Here is a 20726-nt window from a genome sequence, read left to right on the forward strand (position 1 = left end):
TTCAATTAAGGCCCTGGGGTGGCTGTTTTAACTACTATTACTAACCTCTTCTAATCGGTCTAAGGCGTCATTAAGTTTCCTTCGTCTCTCCAGGGCCAGAAGCCAGACTTGTTGCCATTTGCTGAGCAAGAGGTTAACCTGTGGATTCTTTGTCTCGATTTGGGTCTGAGCACCTGAAGGATATATGCTCGGGATTGTAGAACGTTTTCCTGTTAAACATAAACTGAATTACATATGCATCAAAAACTGCATCAAAACTATACCTTTCAAAGCAATTTAGAAGAAAAATAATATGACACATATGTTTGTTTGGTTGCAAATAATACTTCGGTTCTGTTTATGGAGGGCAGCTATAAACCCAGATGGCTGAGTCACATACAAGAGGCCATAGTAGTACAAATTGTCAACTCCTAGTTTATTCTTGCCATTTTTTAAATGAGAAAAAAAAGAGAGCTTAAAACCACTCTGCGATAAAACAATGGTGAATTACTGCTGCAATCTATAAACAGCCAAGTAATGTTGAAATATGATACTCTCAATGCCTCACAATAGAACATTACTTACTTCCTCCTCTTCCCTTATCCAATACAGGAATATGAGATTGGATTGGACTAGTTTCAGTTGCTTTTCTTTTATGTGTCTTTGTAACTTTATCTACATCCGGCTGTTTTCTGGTCATTTCTTCCATGAATGTCTGCAATTAAACAGCGATTACTTTGACTAACATTGCATCAAAATAACCTGAAAAATACTCAGCAAAACAACATCTTTGATGTAGTGGTCTATGGAGCCTATCATATGTACATAATGCTGAAGCATCACACATGACTTTTTCAGTATTTACCTTAAGATCTGTATCAATACAGGTAGTTCTTGACTTACAACAGTTTGTTTAGTGATGGTTCAAAGTTACAAAAACACTGGGAAAAGGGAATTATTTATTTTATTTATTTATTTTTATTTTATTAAATTTGTATACCGCCCTACTCCCTAAGGACTCAGGGCGGTGAACAGCCATAAAATAAAACATGTAGATACAAAATTTAAAATAAAGATAAAACTAATTAAATAAATTTGGCTGAGACATTTTAAAACCCCAATAAATTAAAACCAAATTTAAAATTCCATTTAAAAGAGGAAAAGTTTAGGTCAGGCCAGCTTGATGGAATAAAAACGTCTTAAGTGCGCGACGGAAGGTACGCAGATCCGGAATCCTCCGTATCTCCGGGGGGAGCTCGTTCCAGATCGTAGGTGCCCCCACAGAGAAGGCTCTCCCCCTGGGGGCTGCCAGTCGACATTGTTTGGCCGACGGCACCCGGAGGAGCCCCTCTCTATGGGAGCGTACTGGTCGGTGGGAGGCTATTGGTGGCAGCAGGCGGTCCCGTAAATAGCCAGGTCCTAAGCCATGGAGCGCTTTGAAGGTGATAACCAAGACCTTGAAGTGCACTCGGAAGACCACCGGGAGCCAGTGCAGCTCGCGCAGGAGAGGCGTTACATGGGAGCGCCACGTTGCTCCCATCACCACCCGCGCGGCCGCACTCTGCGCCAGTTGGAGCCTCCGAGTGCTCCTCAAGGGGAGCCCCATGTAGAGAGCGTTACAATAGTCCAGACGGGAGGTGACGAGGGCATGAGTGACCGTGCGTAACGAGTCCCGATCCAGAAAGGGACGCAACTGGCGAATCAGGCGAACCTGATGAAAAATCCTCCCGGTCACGGCCGTCAAGTGCTCTTCTAAAGACAGCCGTGAATCCAGGAGGACACCCAAGTTGCGAACCCTCTCCGTGGGGGCCAATGCTTCGCCCCCAATAGTCAGCGATGGCACCAGCTGACTATATCGGGACGTCGGAAACCACAGCCACTCGGTCTTGGATGGGTTGAGCCTGAGCCTGTTTCTCCCCATCCAGATCCGTACGGCCTCCAGGCACCGGGACATCACTTCAAGGGCATCGTTGGGGTGGTCTGGGGTGGAGATGTACAGCTGGGTATCATCAGCGTACTGATGGTACTCCACCCCAAAACCACGGATGATCTCGCCCAGCGGCTTCACATAAATGTTGAACAGAAGGGGCGAGAGGACCGATCCTTGTGGCACCCCACATATAAGGGGCCTCGGGGTCGACCTCTGCCCCCCTGTCAACACAGACTGCGACCGGTCGGAGAGAAAGGAGGAGAACCACCGTAATACGGTGCCTCCCACCCCCAACTCTTCCAACCGGTGCAGCATGATACCATGGTCGATGGTATCAAAAGCCGCTGAGAGATCTAATAGGACCAGGATAGAGGAACAACCTCTGTCCCGAGCCCTCCAGAGATCATCCACCAACGCGACCAATGCCGTTTCCGTGCTGTACCCGGGCCTGAAACCCGACTGGAACGGATCTAGATACGTCGTTTCATCCAGGTACTGGGGAAGCTGTCGTGCAACCACACTCTCAACAACCTTCGCCACGAAGCGAAGGTTGGAGACTGGACGATAGTTAGCCAATGTTGCCGGGTCCAGGGAAGGCTTCTTGAGGAGAGGTCTCACCACCGCCTCTTTCAAGGCGGCGGGAAAGACACCCTCACCCAATGAAGCATTTATAATCCCCTGGAGCCAGCCTCGCGTCACCTCCCGGGAAGCCAGCACTAACCAGGAGGGGCACGGGTCCAACAAACATGTGGTCGCATTCAGTCTACCCAGAATCCTGTCCACGTCCTCAGGGGTCACAGAATCAAACTCATCCCAGATAACATTCTCAGGACCTGCCCCCGTCATCCCCGCTGGATCTACCCAGTCAGAGTCCAGATCTTCCCGAATCTGAGTGATTTTATCATACAGATACTGAACAAAATCCTCGGCTCTTCCCTCCAAGGGGTCCTCCCTCGCTTCCTGGTGGAGCAGGGAGCGGGTCACCCTAAACAGGGCGGCCGGGCGGTTATCTGATGACGCAATAAGAGCAGCAAGATAAGTGCATTTTGCTGCTTTTATTGCCACTAGGTAATTCTTAATATGAGATCTTACCAGTGTCCGGTCAGATTCAGTACGACTGGCCCTCCAACTACTCTCTAGGCGTCTTTTCCGGCGCTTCATCTCCCTCAGCTCCTCAGTAAACCAAGGAGCCAGGTGAGATCGACGCCGGGTCAGAGGCCGCAAAGGCACGACTCGGTCCAGAGCTCCAGCGGCCGCCCTATCCCAGGCGGCCACTAGGTCTCCAGTCGAGGCGTGAGCCAGAACCTCAGGAATTGGCCCAAGCTCCGTCTGGAACCTATCAGGTTCCATCAGGCGCCTGGGGCGGTACCATCTCATCGGTTCCGCCTCCCTGCGGCGGGGTGCAGCGGTTCGAAGGTCAAGGCGAAGGAGAGAGTGATCTGACCATGACAAGGGCTCGATGACTATGTCCCCTATCTCGAGATCACTCAGCCACTGTCCAGAGACATTATGACCAATTTTCACATTTATGACCATTGCAACATCCCCATGGTCATGTGATTTACATTCGGATGCTTGACAACTGGTTCATAGTTATGATGGCCAGTGTCCAGGGGTCATGTGATCATTTTTTGCAACTTTCTGACAAGAAAAGTGAATGGGGAAACCATTTAACAACCATGTCACTAATTTAACAACTGCAGTGATTCACTTAAGAAATGTAGCAAGAAAAATCGTAAAATGGGGCAAACCTCACTTAAGGAATTTCTCACTTAGCAACAAAAATGTTGGCCTTAATTGTGGTTGTAAATCAAGGACTACTGTTCTACCAACTTTCTAACCCCTGAAGTGTAATAGGATTAACTGATCTGCTGTGAGTGGATGACAATAAAATCATCAACTTTCTAATTCATGTGAAACTAAAATACTTGTACCACCACCTAAATTGACAGAAAAGTATGTTTTGTCCAACAGAGACAAACTCATATTACAAAAAGATTTTTTAGAAATACGTTTAGGACAAACCTAATGTTTGCATGAGTCACTTCTATTTACCAAACAGTCATTTTTGTTTCTTCTTTTAAGTTCCCAGGCCTCAAAATCTCCTTTGGAGGTCTGATTGACTTGTTTAAAAGAAACTTTCTGCAGACTTTGGGGGCAGGCTACAGAGAAGAGAGGAAATGCTGCTTATCCTCTGTTAAAACTATTCCCCTTAGCCGAAGCAGTTTTCTTTGAAATGAACGAAAGAAGTGTTCTCCGTTTCAAGATACAGCACTTGAAGTATCATGCTTGAAACAAAGGCATCCTAATTTAGCATGTACTCTGGATTATTTTTCTTTTCTTTTATGTCAAAGACTTTTAGACCCTCAAGCTACAACCTACTGCACTGTTAAAATACTGGCTTAGTTTGCCCTCTGCAAGAACAAAAGAAAAGCTTAAAAGAGTCATACTCTACTGACATGTTTTCTTGCCAATGTCATTTTGAAGAACTCTTTTGTTCTCTGTGCTACCGCTTCGCTTTACGCCCAAAAGTCCCACAGTGCAACAAACAGATACATCACATTTAAGGAACGTATATGTTTTTGTCAGATATGTGAGTGATGTAGGATTTTCAGTTTTGTAAATTTCTGGTCTGCTTGAAGTGCTACCTCCACCCTTGCTGAGAAAGAGCTTGAGGAGAGAGTCATGGTTCTCTTACCTGATGTTCTGCTATGAGTGCCTTGACATCGTCAATCTCCTGAGGAATGACTTCTTTATCTTTTTCAGTCAGCGTTGTCTCTGCCCACTGCAGCCAGGACAATAATGCTTCCAGTAACTCCTGGTTAGCAATAAGGGCAGCCAGGGCCCCTGCCAATCTCTGCTGATGTTGCTTTGCCCATGCTACCACCTTAAAAAGGAGGAACAGCAATCTGTTATGATTTCCACATTATTGTTGTTGTTAACCGAGGGGTTTTGCCCTCTACTCCCTTCTTGCAAGAAATCTTCAGGGCAAGAAGGAACAGAGCTGATGGCCAATTCTTAAGGGGCCATCACTATACAACTTTTAATTACTGTTAATGGAACTTTCATGTGCCTTAGATAAGAGGTTTCATTAGCTGCTCAAGAAACAAGCTCAGCTATTACTTAATATGATTATTGAAAAACCACTTATGATTGATTTCTGTTGTGTTTATCAATTTAAGACAGGGATGAATACCACAGAGTCCTCTAAATGTCAGATTGCATTTCCTGTGCCAATTAGAGTGCAACATTATTTGGAAATATTCGGGTTGTCCATTCCTGTTTGAAAGCTATGGTTTATGTTCAAATACTATTTTCTAAGAGGTGAGGTGAGAAACTGACACAAATGTAAATGGATACAAGTTTCTGTTCTACTCAATTTCTTTCTCATAACATAACCATAAAAAAGTTTAAAGAAAGGTCTAGTATACAAGACAGCATGGATATGTTAAACATTTTGCTCCCAACAGTTGGAACATGTCCTCATAACACGGCCTTGCCAATTGCTGGCTGTCAAGGACTGACTGTGACCACATAGGACTGATTGAATTGGACTGACCTCTTCAAATCTTGCTCGGATGATGGTTATCCAGTGCTTGATGGTAGTGATGGAATCTGGATGGCAAATAGCCAGGATGGACTCTCCCATACCTGTGGCTTTACTTAACTCAATCTTTTTTTCTTCCAGTTTCTTCATGAATTCCTAAGGCAGAAACAGTGATTTCCGTGAGATGTTGGCACCAATTCAAAGGGAAAAACTCAAGTAATTTCAGACTTTGCTGGCAAGACCAAAGAGGCGAATGCTTAACTGAATCACATGAAGCATTGGCAGAATAGGAGCAGAAGGAAATAGCAGAAAAGTCCAACATTCTAAAATAAAAGTTCTGAAATAAGAGTTGAACAGTTGCAGATATGAACCAACTGAAGTAAAAAGTCATATAATAGCGAGGAACGTATTTCAGTGTGCAAATCATTAATACTGGAATAAAGTGGACAAACTTCTAATTGCTATAACCTTAAAGAAAGACATATATCCTTATGTACCTTGAGCATGCTGCCATTCAATAGATACACTTCCTTTATAATACAATACTATTCAGATCTTATTGCTTGTTCCTAATGATTCAGGAAAACAAATTTCAGCTACTCCAGCGACTTTAATTTTGTGGTTACTGTCTGCTTTATTAAAATACTCAGTAAGAATTTGAGTAAACAGGACAGAATGTATCTTTAATCCTTAAAGTAGAGATTCAATTTTGTAGAAACAAATAATAGAACCCGACAGAAACAGGTTTCACCTTGCGGGTTCTTGGGCCTCTTTTGGAGTATTTTCTTACTACTGGACAGAATGTGCTTATAATGCACAACACAAGAGGTGATTGCTGTGAGGTCTTGAATTCTTTTTCAGTCAGAATAAGTTCTGAGAGACAAAATTTCTGATTTATCCTCATGAGGCTAGTAGGGTTAATATAGACTATCACTTTATCTGCAGTTTGAAAAACACAGAAAATCATACCACCGATATTTAATGGTATGAAATAATCTTTTTCAGCTGCCCTTTTAAAAAGTATTATTCGTGCATTTGAGTAACATGCTTATTTTACTGAACTTTTCTGTATCCTAGGATAAAATCCAAGGCCAGGCCAGGCCTCACTTTTTCCACTTTCATTGCAGCACATGCTGCATTTAGGCAAACCCTCATTCATCCAATGCACAAGTCCCAGGCACCAGGAGAATTCATAATGTTTTCAAGGACAAGACAGCATGGCTGGAAAGTCATGGGCAAGAAAGTCGAGATTTGTTTAGGGAGAAAGGAAATCCCTCAGTCCTGCCTTGGTGGTTAAAACCTTTGAGCCAAGGAGAAAGAAGCAGCATTTCTATAAACCCATTGGGAGATGGGAAAGGAGGCAGATCAAAAAGAATACTGGAAGAGAAAGAAAGACTGGTGGGAGGAGATTGGGAAGGTGAAACCTGAGAACAGCTGACTGCTTTTGATGAGCTGTTTTCCAAAAGAAGCAGGGAAAAAAAAAAGCAGGACTTGAGCTATAATGTTTAAGAAAGCCAAAGATAATTAGAGGACAACTGCAGCAAGATTAAGCACAGGTGCAATATTGGAATGTTTGAAGGACCAGTTTAAGGACAGATCATCATGGAGAAAATCTATGTGATCACTAGAAGTTGACACCAACTTGATAATACTCAATCACGTGCTATTTAACAATTCACTGATTAACAATGAAGCAGACTGCCTCTGGAAATAGAGGACTGCCTACAGGAAGTATTTAAATAAAGGGCTCAATGGCCTTTTGTTGGGGATCCTAAGGTGGTAGAATCCTGTAATGGGCAGGGAGTTGGAATCGATGAATCAATGTCCCCTTCCAAGATTTACTTTATCTGTAAGAATGATAAAGTGCACTGCTGTCTCATAATAACACCTCCATTAAGTAATTAAGAACTTGTGAGGGCACACTGAGGATATGCCAGTTGAATTTATGTTTATAGTATTATCAGAAGTATCAGTTAAATAAACAGAGGATTTCAATCTGTAGCAACTGCTCTGCTTAATAAGACCTCATTTCTAGGACAGAAAACATGTTTTCTTTGCTAGATAAAAATAAGCCAGGAGTGCTTTCATTTTATTGTCACATTTCTATAAATCTAATTTTGAGAAGCGATCCATTATCCAACTCACTCTATGCTGATCTATTAGCATACGCAGAGCCTCTTCGTCATCTGGTAGGATCCCATGGAAACGCAGGGTCTGCTCAGCTTCAGCCAGCCATTCCAGAAGCACATGGACAACTGAGTGGAATTCCTCTGCCTGCACAAATGGAGGGGTGTGTGTGTGTGTGTGTGTGAAGAAAAGACAGAACTAATATGTATGAAAACAATGGGCCCAGAATGGCAGTTAATTATCATTCAGCAACAAAGTCATATTAACTTTCAAGTAAGAAATCTGATTTAAAACCCTTTGCTATCCGTGACTGTAAAATATCAAACCTTTTTTAAGAAAAAAATCTGGAGAAAGTCCAATGAACTGTTTATGGGTGCTTTTAAATGTAAGATTTACGCCACACATGAAAGTTGTATGAGCAATTTGCTATCCTGCTTATAGATTACAAAAACAATGCTTAAGTCTATGAGCTGGAGCCATGTTAATGAACATCAGTTAGTCTGGGGGAGAAAGGGGGAAGTTAATTAAAGCTGTGTATAGATCCAAGTTTCTCTCTGAGAGTTGAAAGCAACACTACCACTGAGACGGTAATTTCTGATGACAGAGTTCCCTTTTTCTTTTTACTTAGGTACTGTACAAACCTTAGTTTTTCAAATTATAATACAGTTTTTCAGAGTCCTGAACAAACAGGGAAAACAGGGTCTTCCCAAACATGCATGTACAGATAGTTCTTGACTTATAACCAATTGTTTATCAAGTGTTTGAATTTACGATGGACCTCCTTAAGGCTACTTATGACCCAAATTCTGATGGGGGGAACCCCTCCCTCCATGGTCACATGATCACATTTTGGGCGCTCAGTAACTAGTCCACATATATAGCCATCTGCAGCATCCCAAAATCACATGACTGCAATTCATAACAATTTTTGCCAGAAACCAGCATTTACTTCTAGTTTCTGCCAAAAAGCGCTTAACAATCTGCAATGATTCACTTAACGACTGTTGCAAAAAAGGTTGTAGAATCAGGTGGAGGTCACATGTTGATCAGCATACTGACTGGCAAAACTTTCAACAGTCATTTCAGGCTCAATTATGGTTGTACATCAAGGACTACCTATACGCTTTGGAGCAAGTGGTGGAGACATTTAATAGTTATCGTTTAAATCTATCTATCTATCTATCTATCTATCTATCTATCTATCTATCTATCTATCTATCATCTATCTATCTATCTATCTATCTATCTATCTATCTATCCATCCATCTATCTATCTATCTATCTATCCATCTCAAATTATATATAATTATAGTTATATATAAATGGGGTGTACTTGGGAACCAGAAATGTGTTGCTTAAAATTCAATTTGTTCTGTACAAGTAAATCTGCAACTTTTGTACAGGTTGTTTCGGTTCCAAACATTTCCAGACGGTTTGAACAAGACTGGGGGGGAGAGGGGTGTGTGTGTGGTAAAAATCTGGAAAATCAGAGCATTTGCAGACCATTAAATGGGATAATGTATGAATCTGTCTGCAAGCACTTGTTCATTCAGTTATTCTGTTTAAAAGGTTAAGAACTAATCTCCTGCCTTGATATCACACGTGGATCAGGTCATTATGATTCCTTACATAGATGGAATTCAGTGCAATGCGTTTGCTTCTCACCTGATGAAGGGCCTGTTCCAGTCGAGTTTGCTTGGAGACTGAGAGCGTACACACAGTCTCCCATCGAGTACCAAGCTCCTGCATTTGAACCTTAACCCAAGAGGAATCATCACGGCTACCTTCTATCAGCTCTCGAGCAGAGCGTTTCAGGGCCTGAACACTACTGGTCCTTTTCCCCAGTTCCTTTTGGAAGCCCTGAGCAAAGGAAATAAAAAATGATCCTCTATTAAACACTGTTAAGTTTCTTTATGACTTACATGCAATATGACTTTTTTTTTCTATATAAAAAACCCGCTTGATCACAGCTAGTTTTAAAAAGTGTAAATTGCATTTTTAATTTTTTTAAAAAGATAAATTGGGCTAAATACTTCCATTTCAAAACTTTATTAAAGTCTTGTATTCTATCCTTTGCACTTATTCTTTACATTTTCTAATGTAAGTTTATTTCTTCTTGCTTTGCTCTTAATCAGTAGCATTCTACAATAAAAGTCAGAATGGATATATTCAAACCTCATTTAGAAAATGGGTTCTTCTAATGAGAATGTTTTTAGGAGCTCTATAGTCTGTAGGACCATTGAGAGGTGGAAATGTTTGTTGGTTCATTATCTGAAGTCTACTGTGCTACTGCAATCTGCAATAATTACTCATTAATATTTAGTTGAAACCAACTAAATCCTATGATTTATTAAACTATTTTTCAACCAATTATAATTAGACAATTCAGGATCCAAATGCAATGCTAATCTACATCGGACACTTCATTTAGTTTAAATTATCATATCAAGAAAGAAAGGGGCAGGCTCTCTGTGAATTGGAAATAAACTAGGCCAAATCCCAACACAGTAAACCATGATTATTTGATTTCAAAAATAAAACTTCCTTATATTATTTGAGGTCAAGAGACTATTGCCTTACCCACAGGTAATTTATAAGGCCCAAGCTGCAAACATCTTGAAATAATCAGTTAAAATAACTTAGTTTTATAAAGTAGCACAGATTCCAAAACAAATTTTCAAGCCAAGCAAATCCCCATAGTTTTTCCTAAGATTTTTTTTTCCAGAAAACCTACAATGTAGGGTTTTTAATTTATTAAACAGTTTCACGAGACTTTCTTACAATTTATAAATTGATATCAGTCACTCAATCAAAACAATTTGTAGAACCAGACTTAAAAAGAATACAAATGTTACTGTAATATGGTCATTACTTTGTGACTATCTATTAAATTCATCACTAAATCTATGTCTCCGTGCACAGGCTGATCTTCGGCCAGCTGTGGTTCCACTTTGTAAAGCCAATCTATGAGAGCCTGAAGAGCATCAGTAAATTGTCCAGAAAACAGGAGAGCTTCTTCCAGTTTGTTTTGTCTGAAGAAAGAAGATAAAGCAAACACTTAAATAAGCCCTTTTGTGTGCATTCATTAGGAAAAGCACTATATAAATAAAAGAAAGAACCAAAATTGATTTGTTTTATATTTTAAGAAAATATAAAAAGGTAAAAAAAAATGTTGTTATCAGTAACCATAGCTAACTAAAACTGCTCCTTTGTTGCAGCAGTAGTACATGGGGAAGTATCTATGTGTTGCTTTCCTTCATGTCCCAATGGACATGCAGTAAAAGCACTGAATAATTTCAGCTATTCTTTGCCCTACTAAGTAAACCAACTCTTGGATGTACATTTATCCACTCTATAAACACCATAATGGTGGTAATAATGCCCACCTTATGGAGCATACTTCATCCTGAAATACAAGGAGCTTCATTCCAGAAGGCCCTCAGGACCTGGTTATGTCATCAGGCTTGGAACTCCTAGAGAACTGGATATTGAGGCGGCCATTTTTATACCCTCTTTGCCTAGCAGTTTATATATTTGTATTTTTATACAATTTATTTAGATTTCTATTTTTTTTTTTTACATCTGATGTTTTTTTATTTGTGGTTTCTATGGAATTTGTTGTGTGTTGTTCGGAGTCACTTCTGGTGAGATGGGTGGCTAACCAATTTGAATGACTGATGAATAAGTAGTTCAAAATTTGAGATTGCAAAGCAGTTGCTGCAGTCTTCTACCTAAGTCTTTCTCTGAATAAAGATATGATATTTCTGTTAGTATGCCAGCCCCTACTTCCTACACAATCCCCTACTCATCCAGGGAGACTATATACCCTTGCAGTGCCCCAACCGCAACCTTCCATCAACTTTGACAAAATGTTATGCTTCTTTTCAGATGGATTAATACAACACTGAGATGCTGGTATTTAGGTATGTTTGCCAATATTAGTTTCAGGAGAATAGAATAGAATATCAGGGCAAAATTCATTCCTCTAAGAAAACAAGATCGTCATACTCAGTCCTAACAGATGTGCAAAGAAGAAAAAGGTGCACATTTGCAGCCATCTACTTCCCATTGTTAAGATATAGACCCCTATGTCATTCCACAGAAATTGGTTGAGAAGGAACAGATCTCATTTCATCACACTGATAAAAACAAACCATATGCTTATCCTACAGCTGGCTGAGATTTAAACAGTTTTATTTAAACATTTCAAAGGCTGCATGTGCAGCCAAGAACTCCATCCTGTGCTCAGAGTGGCCTCTTGTAAGATTAGACTAATCAAGGTCAGATATTGACAATAAATTAAAAGGAAAAGGCAATGGTATAAAAAAAGAAAACAGAGGCCTTTCCACTTAGTACTGTGTTTTATGGGCCATCTTTGAAATGGGATGCACAGCTTTAGGTTCTACCTTTCAACAGATTTTCCACAGACGGTATCCCATTTGTCTCTAAGCTCGCTCAACATATCGTCTAATTTTAGGGTGTCATCAGCGAGGGAAGTTTTTTCTTTTAAAGAGCGTCCACTCCTGTTTGTGGTGTCATACACAGAATGTTTGGCTCCAAGAGATTTTTGGAACTCCTGTGCAAAAAATAAGATTAGGAAAAACTGTCATAGAAAACAAGCAGGGCACGTAAACTATAGGACAAAACTTATTTTGTGCTACCTGGGTTAGATCACAATGGCTACAATTTTGAGACAAGCTGTATTTAGGGAAGAAAACTCATAAAATGTCATCGAGATAGCAAGAAACCAGAACCAGTTAGTTTGTAACAACGAAATTAAAACATTAGCAAATCAACTGAATTTAACTGGGCAATAAAAAGATGTAATCTAATAAAAATGGCAGAAGAACAAAGCTCTTCAGTATAGTTTAACAGTCCATCAATTTGGGATTAACATAAACAAAACTATTACTATTCTTTTTAATTTAAAATGGATCAGAATTGTATGAGCGGCAAACACTGTCTGGTTTAGTTGACTTCTGAAGGTGCAAATTGCTTTCCATTTCTTGCTGTTAAAAAATAACATAACAGTTCTTATGATTTTAGGCATTCTACTTATGGTTAAAGAACTCCTGAACAATTTACCACGGTAGAGAATACTATCAATCTCTTCATGTAGGCTTTCAGAAACAAACATTATTTAAATCAAATTGTAAGTTATAAGTTTAAAGCTTTTGTAAGATGTCTTCAATGACAAAGTGAATTAAAGTATATTTAAATTGCACATGCTTGATTTTAACAACCCTGGCTTCTTCTTGATCATTCAACACTTTATACCTCAAAGAGCCTTTTATGCAGTAAATATCAAAAGAGTTATCTGATGCAAGTCTTTGATCAAAGCTGCACCAGAGCTTTTGCCATGGAGCCCCTAAATGTGTAGTATGTTTTCGCAGAACAAGCAGAAAAAAAAAAAGACTTAACTCTGTATTCTAGATTGCTTATCTTAGTCAGTGCAATTATAAATCTGAATTAATTTATACTCAGAAGAAATAAAATTTAGAATACATTTCTTGTAAATATGAATTTGATCTCCATCTCTATATATTATACATGTATAACTTGATTCATATTTCAATTTAATGTTTTTGAATTGTTTATTGTCCAGTTTGTAATTGAAAATAGCAACTTTTAAACTATTCCCTTGTTTCTGATAATGTTTCAGGAAAACATCTTGTACAGACATGTAGGCAAAAGTATATTGCTAATTGCTAAAGCATTTTTAAATATTATTTCATTTTTTTTAAAAAAAATCCTGGGATATGGACTGCATGAACAATACTTTATGTTATTTTACATTTAAATATACCAATGGAGACAAAAATTGACAAGAAAGCAATGAATGTGCCTTATTTTGGCACAAATATGAGACAGACATCTTTTTAAAAAATTTGGTTTCTTTCTGCTTTTGGCTAAGGAAAGTTTGATGGAATAAATCCAAGTAATTCTAGGTATTACACATATCCTGCTTTTATGTCCTTGATGCAAGATTCTAAAACCAATGAAACCGTGGTTTTGTGGTTTACATCATAATGCAAAGTTTCAAGGAAACAGAAGATTACAGCAATATCAACAGACCACAGGCAAACAATTGGATAAACAGATTTGCTAGGATTGTGGATGCTACTTTATTATTATTCCTATACTGGGAATCAGACATTGATCTTTTTAAACTAAATTAATTATGCTAGTAAAAACGCATATATTGTAAAATTCTCTTGAGTTCTCTTCTATGGGCTGATTTGAAATTATCTGAGCTGACAACTTCAGATCCTACCGAATATGTTAGACTCACTTAATCCTGCAAAGTATTTCAGGCTATCTAGATAACTGATTCAAAACATACTATTACTCCCCTTATATAATCATAACTTCTTTTCATTCCCCAGAGCCCTGCAGAGAAGCCGCACCTTCACTGTTCTTCAGAAAAGTACAGGTAGTCCTCGACTTACAGCAGTGCATTTAGTGACCGTTCAAAGTTAGAATGGCACTCAAAAAGTAACTTGTGACCATATTTCAGTTACAACCTTTGAAGCCTCCCCATGATCATGTGATCAAAAGTCAGATGCTTGGCAACTGGTTCATATGTACTTATGACTGTTGCTGTATCTCAAGGCCACGTGATCAACTTTTGTGACCTTCTGACAAGCAGTCAATTGGGAAGCAAGATTCACTTAACAACTGTGTTACTAACTTAACAACTGCAATAATTCACTCAACAACTGTGGCAAGGAAGGTCGTAAAATGGGGCAAAACTCATTTAACAACTCAGAAATTTTGAGCCCAATTGTGGTCGTAAGTCGAGGACTACCTGTAACAGGGAATGAGCTGTCCTTATCTTTAGGGGCAAGCAATTTGGGAAGAAGAGGCCACCACTGAGATGGCTCACCCTTGAGGCCCCTGAAATCAACACTCTGTTGGAAATGAACTCATACCATGGTTTCTCTCCAATAGGAGCAGGTTCTAGCTGGAGAGGCAATCTCAAAGTTATCCAGGTATTAAACAGGGCTTTAAAGGTATCAACCAGAACCTTTAATTGCATCCAGAAGCCAAATGGCAACCAGTGCAGCTCCCATTGTAGATGTTATCACATGTGCAAATGCACTTGGGACAACCAGTAATTAGGACACTGCATTTTGAATCAGCTGTGGCTTCCTGGGCTACAGCTGGTTCAAAATGTTATACAGGTAGTCTTCAAATTACGACCACAATTGAGCCCAACACTTCTGTTGTTAAGTGAGACATTTGTTAAGCATGTTTTGCCCCATTTTACGACTTTGCTTGCTACAGTTGTTGAGTGAATGATTGCAATTGATAAATTAGTAACCTGGTTGCAAAGCAAATCTGGCTTCCCCGTTGACTTTGCTTGTCAAAAGGTTGCAAAAAGCAATCAACATGACTTTGGGACACAGCAACAGTCATAAGTATGAAACCAGTTGCCAAGCATCTTGATCACACGATCATGGGGAATTTTGATCACATGACCATGGGGATGCTTCAAAGGTCGTAACTGTGAAAAACGGTCATAAATTACTTGTTTTGGTGCTGTTGTAATTTTGAACGATCATTAAATGAACTGTTGTAAGTCCAAGGCTACCTGTATAAAGCAGATGCTATATAGCAGATTGTAACAATCCAATTGTACATTTCCTCCCTCCCATTTTCATGTTCATAACTCTGGTCTATAGAAGAATTGTTACAGAGGGGCAATAGATTGCCATGGAATCACATCAGAGGTGATATTCAGCAGGTTCTGACCAGTTCTGGAGAACCGGTAGCAGAAATTTTGAGTAGTTCGGAGAACCGGCAAATACCATGTCTGACTGGCCCCACCCCCATCTATTCTCTGCCTCCCGAGTCCCAGCTGATTGGGAGGAAATGGGGATTTTACAGTATCCTTCCCCTGCCACGCCCACCAAGCCACGCCCACAGAACCAGTAGTAAAAAATTTTGAATCCCACCACTGAATCACATGGGCCCCAGAAAGAAGCCCCTCATCTTTCCACCCCAGTATAACAACTGGGTTCTGAATCATTAAGCCTTTCATAACTTGATGCCCCCAGGAATGCTCTGATTGTACCACTTGGAACCGCTAACCAGAATGCCCACTACACAAAATTGAGCTACTTGGATTATTGTTATGGTACAAGACTTCACTTCCTATGGACGAGAAGCTGAAATTTCTAATCCTTAAAGTATGGCAGGAAAGCAACACAACAGATTCACAGGACGCATTCAGAGAGATTTCAAAAAGCATCAAGACGAAATTTTATCACTGCACTGACAGCTAAGATTATGCAAGTGTAGACCGATGTTTGAAGTCAAGCATATGCAAATCTAAGTACTGGTTGGTTGCTTAGTCAGCCAGGTGTTTACACTGGATTTAGCATTTTATCCACTTATCTTTTGTTATAATTATTAGTAACAATTATCATTTACTTACTTACTTACTTACTTACTTACTTACTTACTTACTTACTTACTTACTTACTTACTTTATTTATTTATTTATTTATTTATTTATTTATTTATTTGATTTATATGCTGCCCTTTTCCGGAGACTCAGGGCGGCTTACAATGCTTTAAGCAATAGCCTTCATTCTTTTGTATATACCTGCATATATTATAAAGGATATAAAGGACATATATTATGTCCTTTTCCAGAAAGCTATAGAGAAAAATATTCATATTTTTCAAATGGTGTGGGGATGGAGAAAATTTTACTGAAGTAATTACAACTTTATCAAAATTCTGAACAACAATGGTTGAATTTAAAGCAATCCCCACAATATTAAAACAATTAAAAGCAAAAATATCAATTAACCTCTTGTGAATCCTATCGTCAAACTAAGCTGATTTCATATAGAAATGGATAGTATTGAGTTCAGATTGGGTAACTCATTGGCTCAAATACCCTTTATTATGATCCTTCCTGATCACATATGGGTCCCTTCCACAAAAATAGAGCTTTCTATAGAGAAGCCTTCCAATTTCTATTTCTTTTATAAGCTGGAAAGCAGCCAATGTCTGAATTTGATAGCAGCAAATATTCTAACTGGGTCAACAATGAATTGCTTTCCTCCTGCTCATTACCTCATGATGCCTTGCCAACAGATCAGACAGGCTCTACATTCCATTATTATGACTCACCTTATGCTGGGCAAGCTGCATCTTAATTTTGTCTGGATCATTTGCAATTTCCAATTCTGAATCTAAAGTCTTTTCTGAATCATCCAACCATTCAGTAAGTTTGATCCAAGCTTCATGGAACTGCAGAAAAATAAGAGGTTTGCTTGTGTTTTTCCAGTGATAGATTATTAATAAACATTTAGTCTCAAGATATTAAATGTGAAAAATAATCAAAATCAAGGACTTAAAAATGGGCCTGGACAATATATTGAAAAGGCTTGTTTTTCTTTCAAACAGTCTTTTTGATTTGCAAATTATTTTACAATACATATTTGTTCTTGCTTAGTCTAATTCTTCCAGTAAGGTTGATATAATGCAAGTGTCACTGATGGATAATTAATGCACTTAGTGATGCATTAATGCATATGAATAAACCCTGCTATATCTAATGTGAATTTGAAAAGTATTTTCAACTATTTCACTGAGTTGATTGCACAGATGATAATGTCAGGCCTCAGGTAAAGTCAACGATACAATGAGTCATAGAATCCGAGAGCTGGAAATGATCATTTAAACCAAGTAATTCTGGCAGTATCTCTTCACCTACCATATGAACAGATCAATAAAGACAGCCCATCGTTTATCTGAGTGCTTAGTTTGGGCTTAGAGGAAAATGAAAAGAAAAAAGGAGGAAGGGTCTTCTAGTTATTCAATATCTTTCAGAGAAGCTGTGCATGTGCCTTCTGGTCAGAACATGGGAGGTGATGGCAGAAACCTGCTAGTTATATGTGAATATGTCTATCTACAAAAACAACAACAACAAAACAACAAAAAACCTAACCTTTCTTCATAATTGCTCCATCATTTGCCTGCTGTTACTAATATTTCTCAAAAACAACTATCACTATCAATATCACTACACGAACATATTTTTACTTATTTCTTTAAAAATAACCCAACTGACCATTAATGAAACACTTGAATTTTTTATGATTGTTGCTGCCATCCATGCCTTAGCTCCCCTTACATCAGGGGTGCTATTCAGCAGGTTCTGACAGGTTCTGGAGAACTGGTAGTGGAAATTTTGAGTAGTTCGGAGAACCGGCAAATACCACGTCTGTCTTGCCCCGCCCCCATCTATTCTCTGCCTCCTGATTCCCAGCTGATAGGGAGAAATGGGGATTTTGCAGTAACGTTCCCCTGGAGTGGGGAGGGAATGGAGATTTTACAGTAGCCTTCCCCTGCCATGCCTACCAAGCCACGCCCACAGAACTGATAGTAAGAAAATTTGAATTCCCCCACTGGGAAAGACCACTTCCTGCTGCACCATCCATTTGTATTACACTGCCTTACATGCATTCATCAGAACCATGCAGAATTAACATTACGTATAGGAAATGATCCTTGAATCATTCCTCCCCCCTTCCCTTTCAGGCTCTTGTGGAGTTAGAATTAAAAACCTCAGCATAACAATTTACATCTCATTTCAGATTACGAAAAAGTTGAGAGAGTTAGTTAAGTTCACATACATAATCCTGGGAACAAAGTGTGGGTTGATCTGAGATGTAGTCTTTAAAATTGAGATGGCGCATTGCCATGTTACCTGTTTGGCACGCTTCCTTGCATCATCCAAGGCTCTTCCTCTTTCTACTAAACGCTGAACTACTTTTTCCCACCTGCTCTGGACACTAATGAGAAGATTCTTAATGAGGACCACATCCTGCTTCTGGCTGAAGTACTTCAAATGAGTTCCAGTTTTGTCTAGCTGGATAATCTGGTCACGATGAGCATTTACTTCATTGGCAAAGACCTTCCAAAGGAAAAAGGTAATACTGAAATTTGAAAAATATCTAGAAATGTAAAGCTGCCTATCGTATTGGCAGAGAAAATGTATGATGTTACTTAAACCAATCTTCAGAAGCTATATATTGCTGAGCTAATTTATGTACAATTCAGCACAATGCATATAGGGTGGAAAGTTATGATTCTGCTCCTTTCTTTCATACCTTGTGTTCATCAATCTGAAATAGGATAGTGTCTAAAATAAGACTTGGCCGAGAAGCCATTGTCAAAGTTTGCTCAGCTTGAGTAAGCCAGTTGATAAAATCCTGTAGCGAGTTGTGGAACTCCACTGCCAAATTGAGAGCTTCTTCCAGCTTGATCTGTAAGAACACAACATAATTAACCACAGTGGAACAGTAAATCATGTTATTGTTGAATGTAATTTGGAAGAGGCCCATTGCTGTTAGCTTTTCCCTCTAATAATTTTTCTAAGCTAATGCTAACATGCATTTTGTTCTAAAACAATATCTTGATAAAATACTGCAACACAATAGTTAAGCAGAACAAGACGGTAAAAAATGGGGATTGAGCAAAAAAGAAAGCATCCCATGTGACATACTGACTTCTTAAAACAAAAACAGTATCACCATTACATGTCCAATGTTAAGACCAAGAAGCATTTAGACAGAAATTCTGAAACACGCATGCTTTCTAGTTTTGATAAACCTTGCACAAATAGGAACCTTGCACAAATAGGAACTCTATGATGTCAAGAATAGCTTAGAAAACCATTGGGTGAAGTTAACATTATAATTTAACACATGTCACAAATGACAGAAGAACTTATGAACCAGAGAGTTTATCTTTAAAAATGTTTCACTGATACCTTGCCTTCCAAATAAATTGTGGCTCCTAGTATTCATAAAACAAATCTGCCTATAATCACAATAGCTCCAAATTTTGGGAAATGTGATCCCAAAATATTTTAAAAGCACTTTGTGAAGGAAGGCTTACCTACATCACAAGTGACAGCACATGCAAGAAAGTGAAAAAGGGACCTCCCAGACATGACTAAGTGCTTATAGCTAAAAGGGGCATACTGAGCCAGCCTGTTAATTTCCATTACATTAGTCCTCAATTTACAACCATTCATTTAGTAGCCATTCAAAGTTACAACGGTACTGAAAAAAATGACTTATCACCATTTTTCACACTTACGACTGGGGTGAAATTTAGCAGGTTCTGACTGGTTCTGGAGAACCAATAGTGGAAATTTTGAGCAGTTCGGAGAACCGGCAAATACCACCTCTGGCTGGCCCCAGAGTGGAGTGGGAATGGAGATTTTGCAATATCTATTTTATTTTATTATTTTATTATTTTATTTTATTATTTTATTATTTTATTATTTTATTTTATTTTATTTTATTTTATTTTATTTTATTTTGATTTTGATTTTGATTTATATGCCGCCCTTCTCCGGAGACTCAGGGCGGCTTACAATGCGTTAAGCAATAGCCTTCATACTTTTGTATATTTTATACAAGTCAGCTTATTGCCCCCACAAACTGGGTCCTCATTTTACCTACCTTAGAAAGGATGGAAGGCTGAGTCAACCTTGAGCCTGGTGAGAATTGAACTCGCAGTAATTGCAGGCAGCTGGACGCTAAATACTACCTTTTAACAGTAGCATTAGTCTGCTGCGCCACTCAGGCTCCTTCCCCCAGGAGTGGGGAGGAATGGAGATTTTGCAGTATCCTTCTACTGCCACGCACACCATGGGCGGGCACCATGGGTGGTCATAAGTCAAGGACTACATGTATATGACCAAAAAAACCCCAACCCCAATAACCTCAAAGGCTCTTCTCCCCCCAAATATCTTCATTTATTCATTCATTCACTTCTGTTTTTTATATTTGTATTTCTATGGCTTCCAGATGAAATGTATAGTCCAAATCAGATTAAATTGTTTAACTGAGAAAATCAGGTTTACTTCTATGAAAGCGTATTTTTATCAGTAAGTTGCTCCTGACTCCCTAGACACAAATGGTCTCTTCACTTAATACTCTGAAGAACTATTACATTTACAGTGTCAACAATGCTTTAAAGCATACTGTATATTTCCAAATGGCAAAATGATGGATTAGGGGACTATTTATCCCTCAAGCATGTACGTAATCTATAGACTCTAAAGAGACATTTTTGTTTTATAGACACTGGACTACTCCTTACAGTTCA

The 20726-nt window shown here is 39.0% G+C and overlaps 1 protein-coding gene across 18 annotated transcripts in view; it reads right to left on the reverse strand.

Moving 5' to 3' along the window:
* The window catches only part of DST (dystonin), a 336699-nt gene that overhangs the window by 22796 nt on the left and 293177 nt on the right, over positions 1-20726 (reverse strand). For all 18 annotated transcript variants that reach the window (XM_060689235.2, XM_087882458.1, XM_087882463.1 and 15 more), the window contains 11 exons: positions 18716-18871; positions 18313-18519; positions 16731-16850; positions 11990-12159; positions 10456-10615; positions 9249-9443; positions 7602-7730; positions 5469-5612; positions 4608-4796; positions 565-694; positions 46-209 (listed from right to left, as the gene is read on the reverse strand). In XM_060689235.2, the coding sequence (XP_060545218.2) occupies positions 46-209; positions 565-694; positions 4608-4796; positions 5469-5612; positions 7602-7730; positions 9249-9443; positions 10456-10615; positions 11990-12159; positions 16731-16850; positions 18313-18519; positions 18716-18871 (1764 nt within the window). The remainder of the gene's footprint in view (positions 1-45; positions 210-564; positions 695-4607; positions 4797-5468; positions 5613-7601; positions 7731-9248; positions 9444-10455; positions 10616-11989; positions 12160-16730; positions 16851-18312; positions 18520-18715; positions 18872-20726) is intronic.

This window comes from Pantherophis guttatus, chromosome 1 (genome assembly GCF_059756535.1).
Source record: "Pantherophis guttatus breed Tessera chromosome 1, ASM5975653v1, whole genome shotgun sequence".
Taxonomy (NCBI): Eukaryota; Metazoa; Chordata; class Lepidosauria; order Squamata; family Colubridae; genus Pantherophis; species Pantherophis guttatus.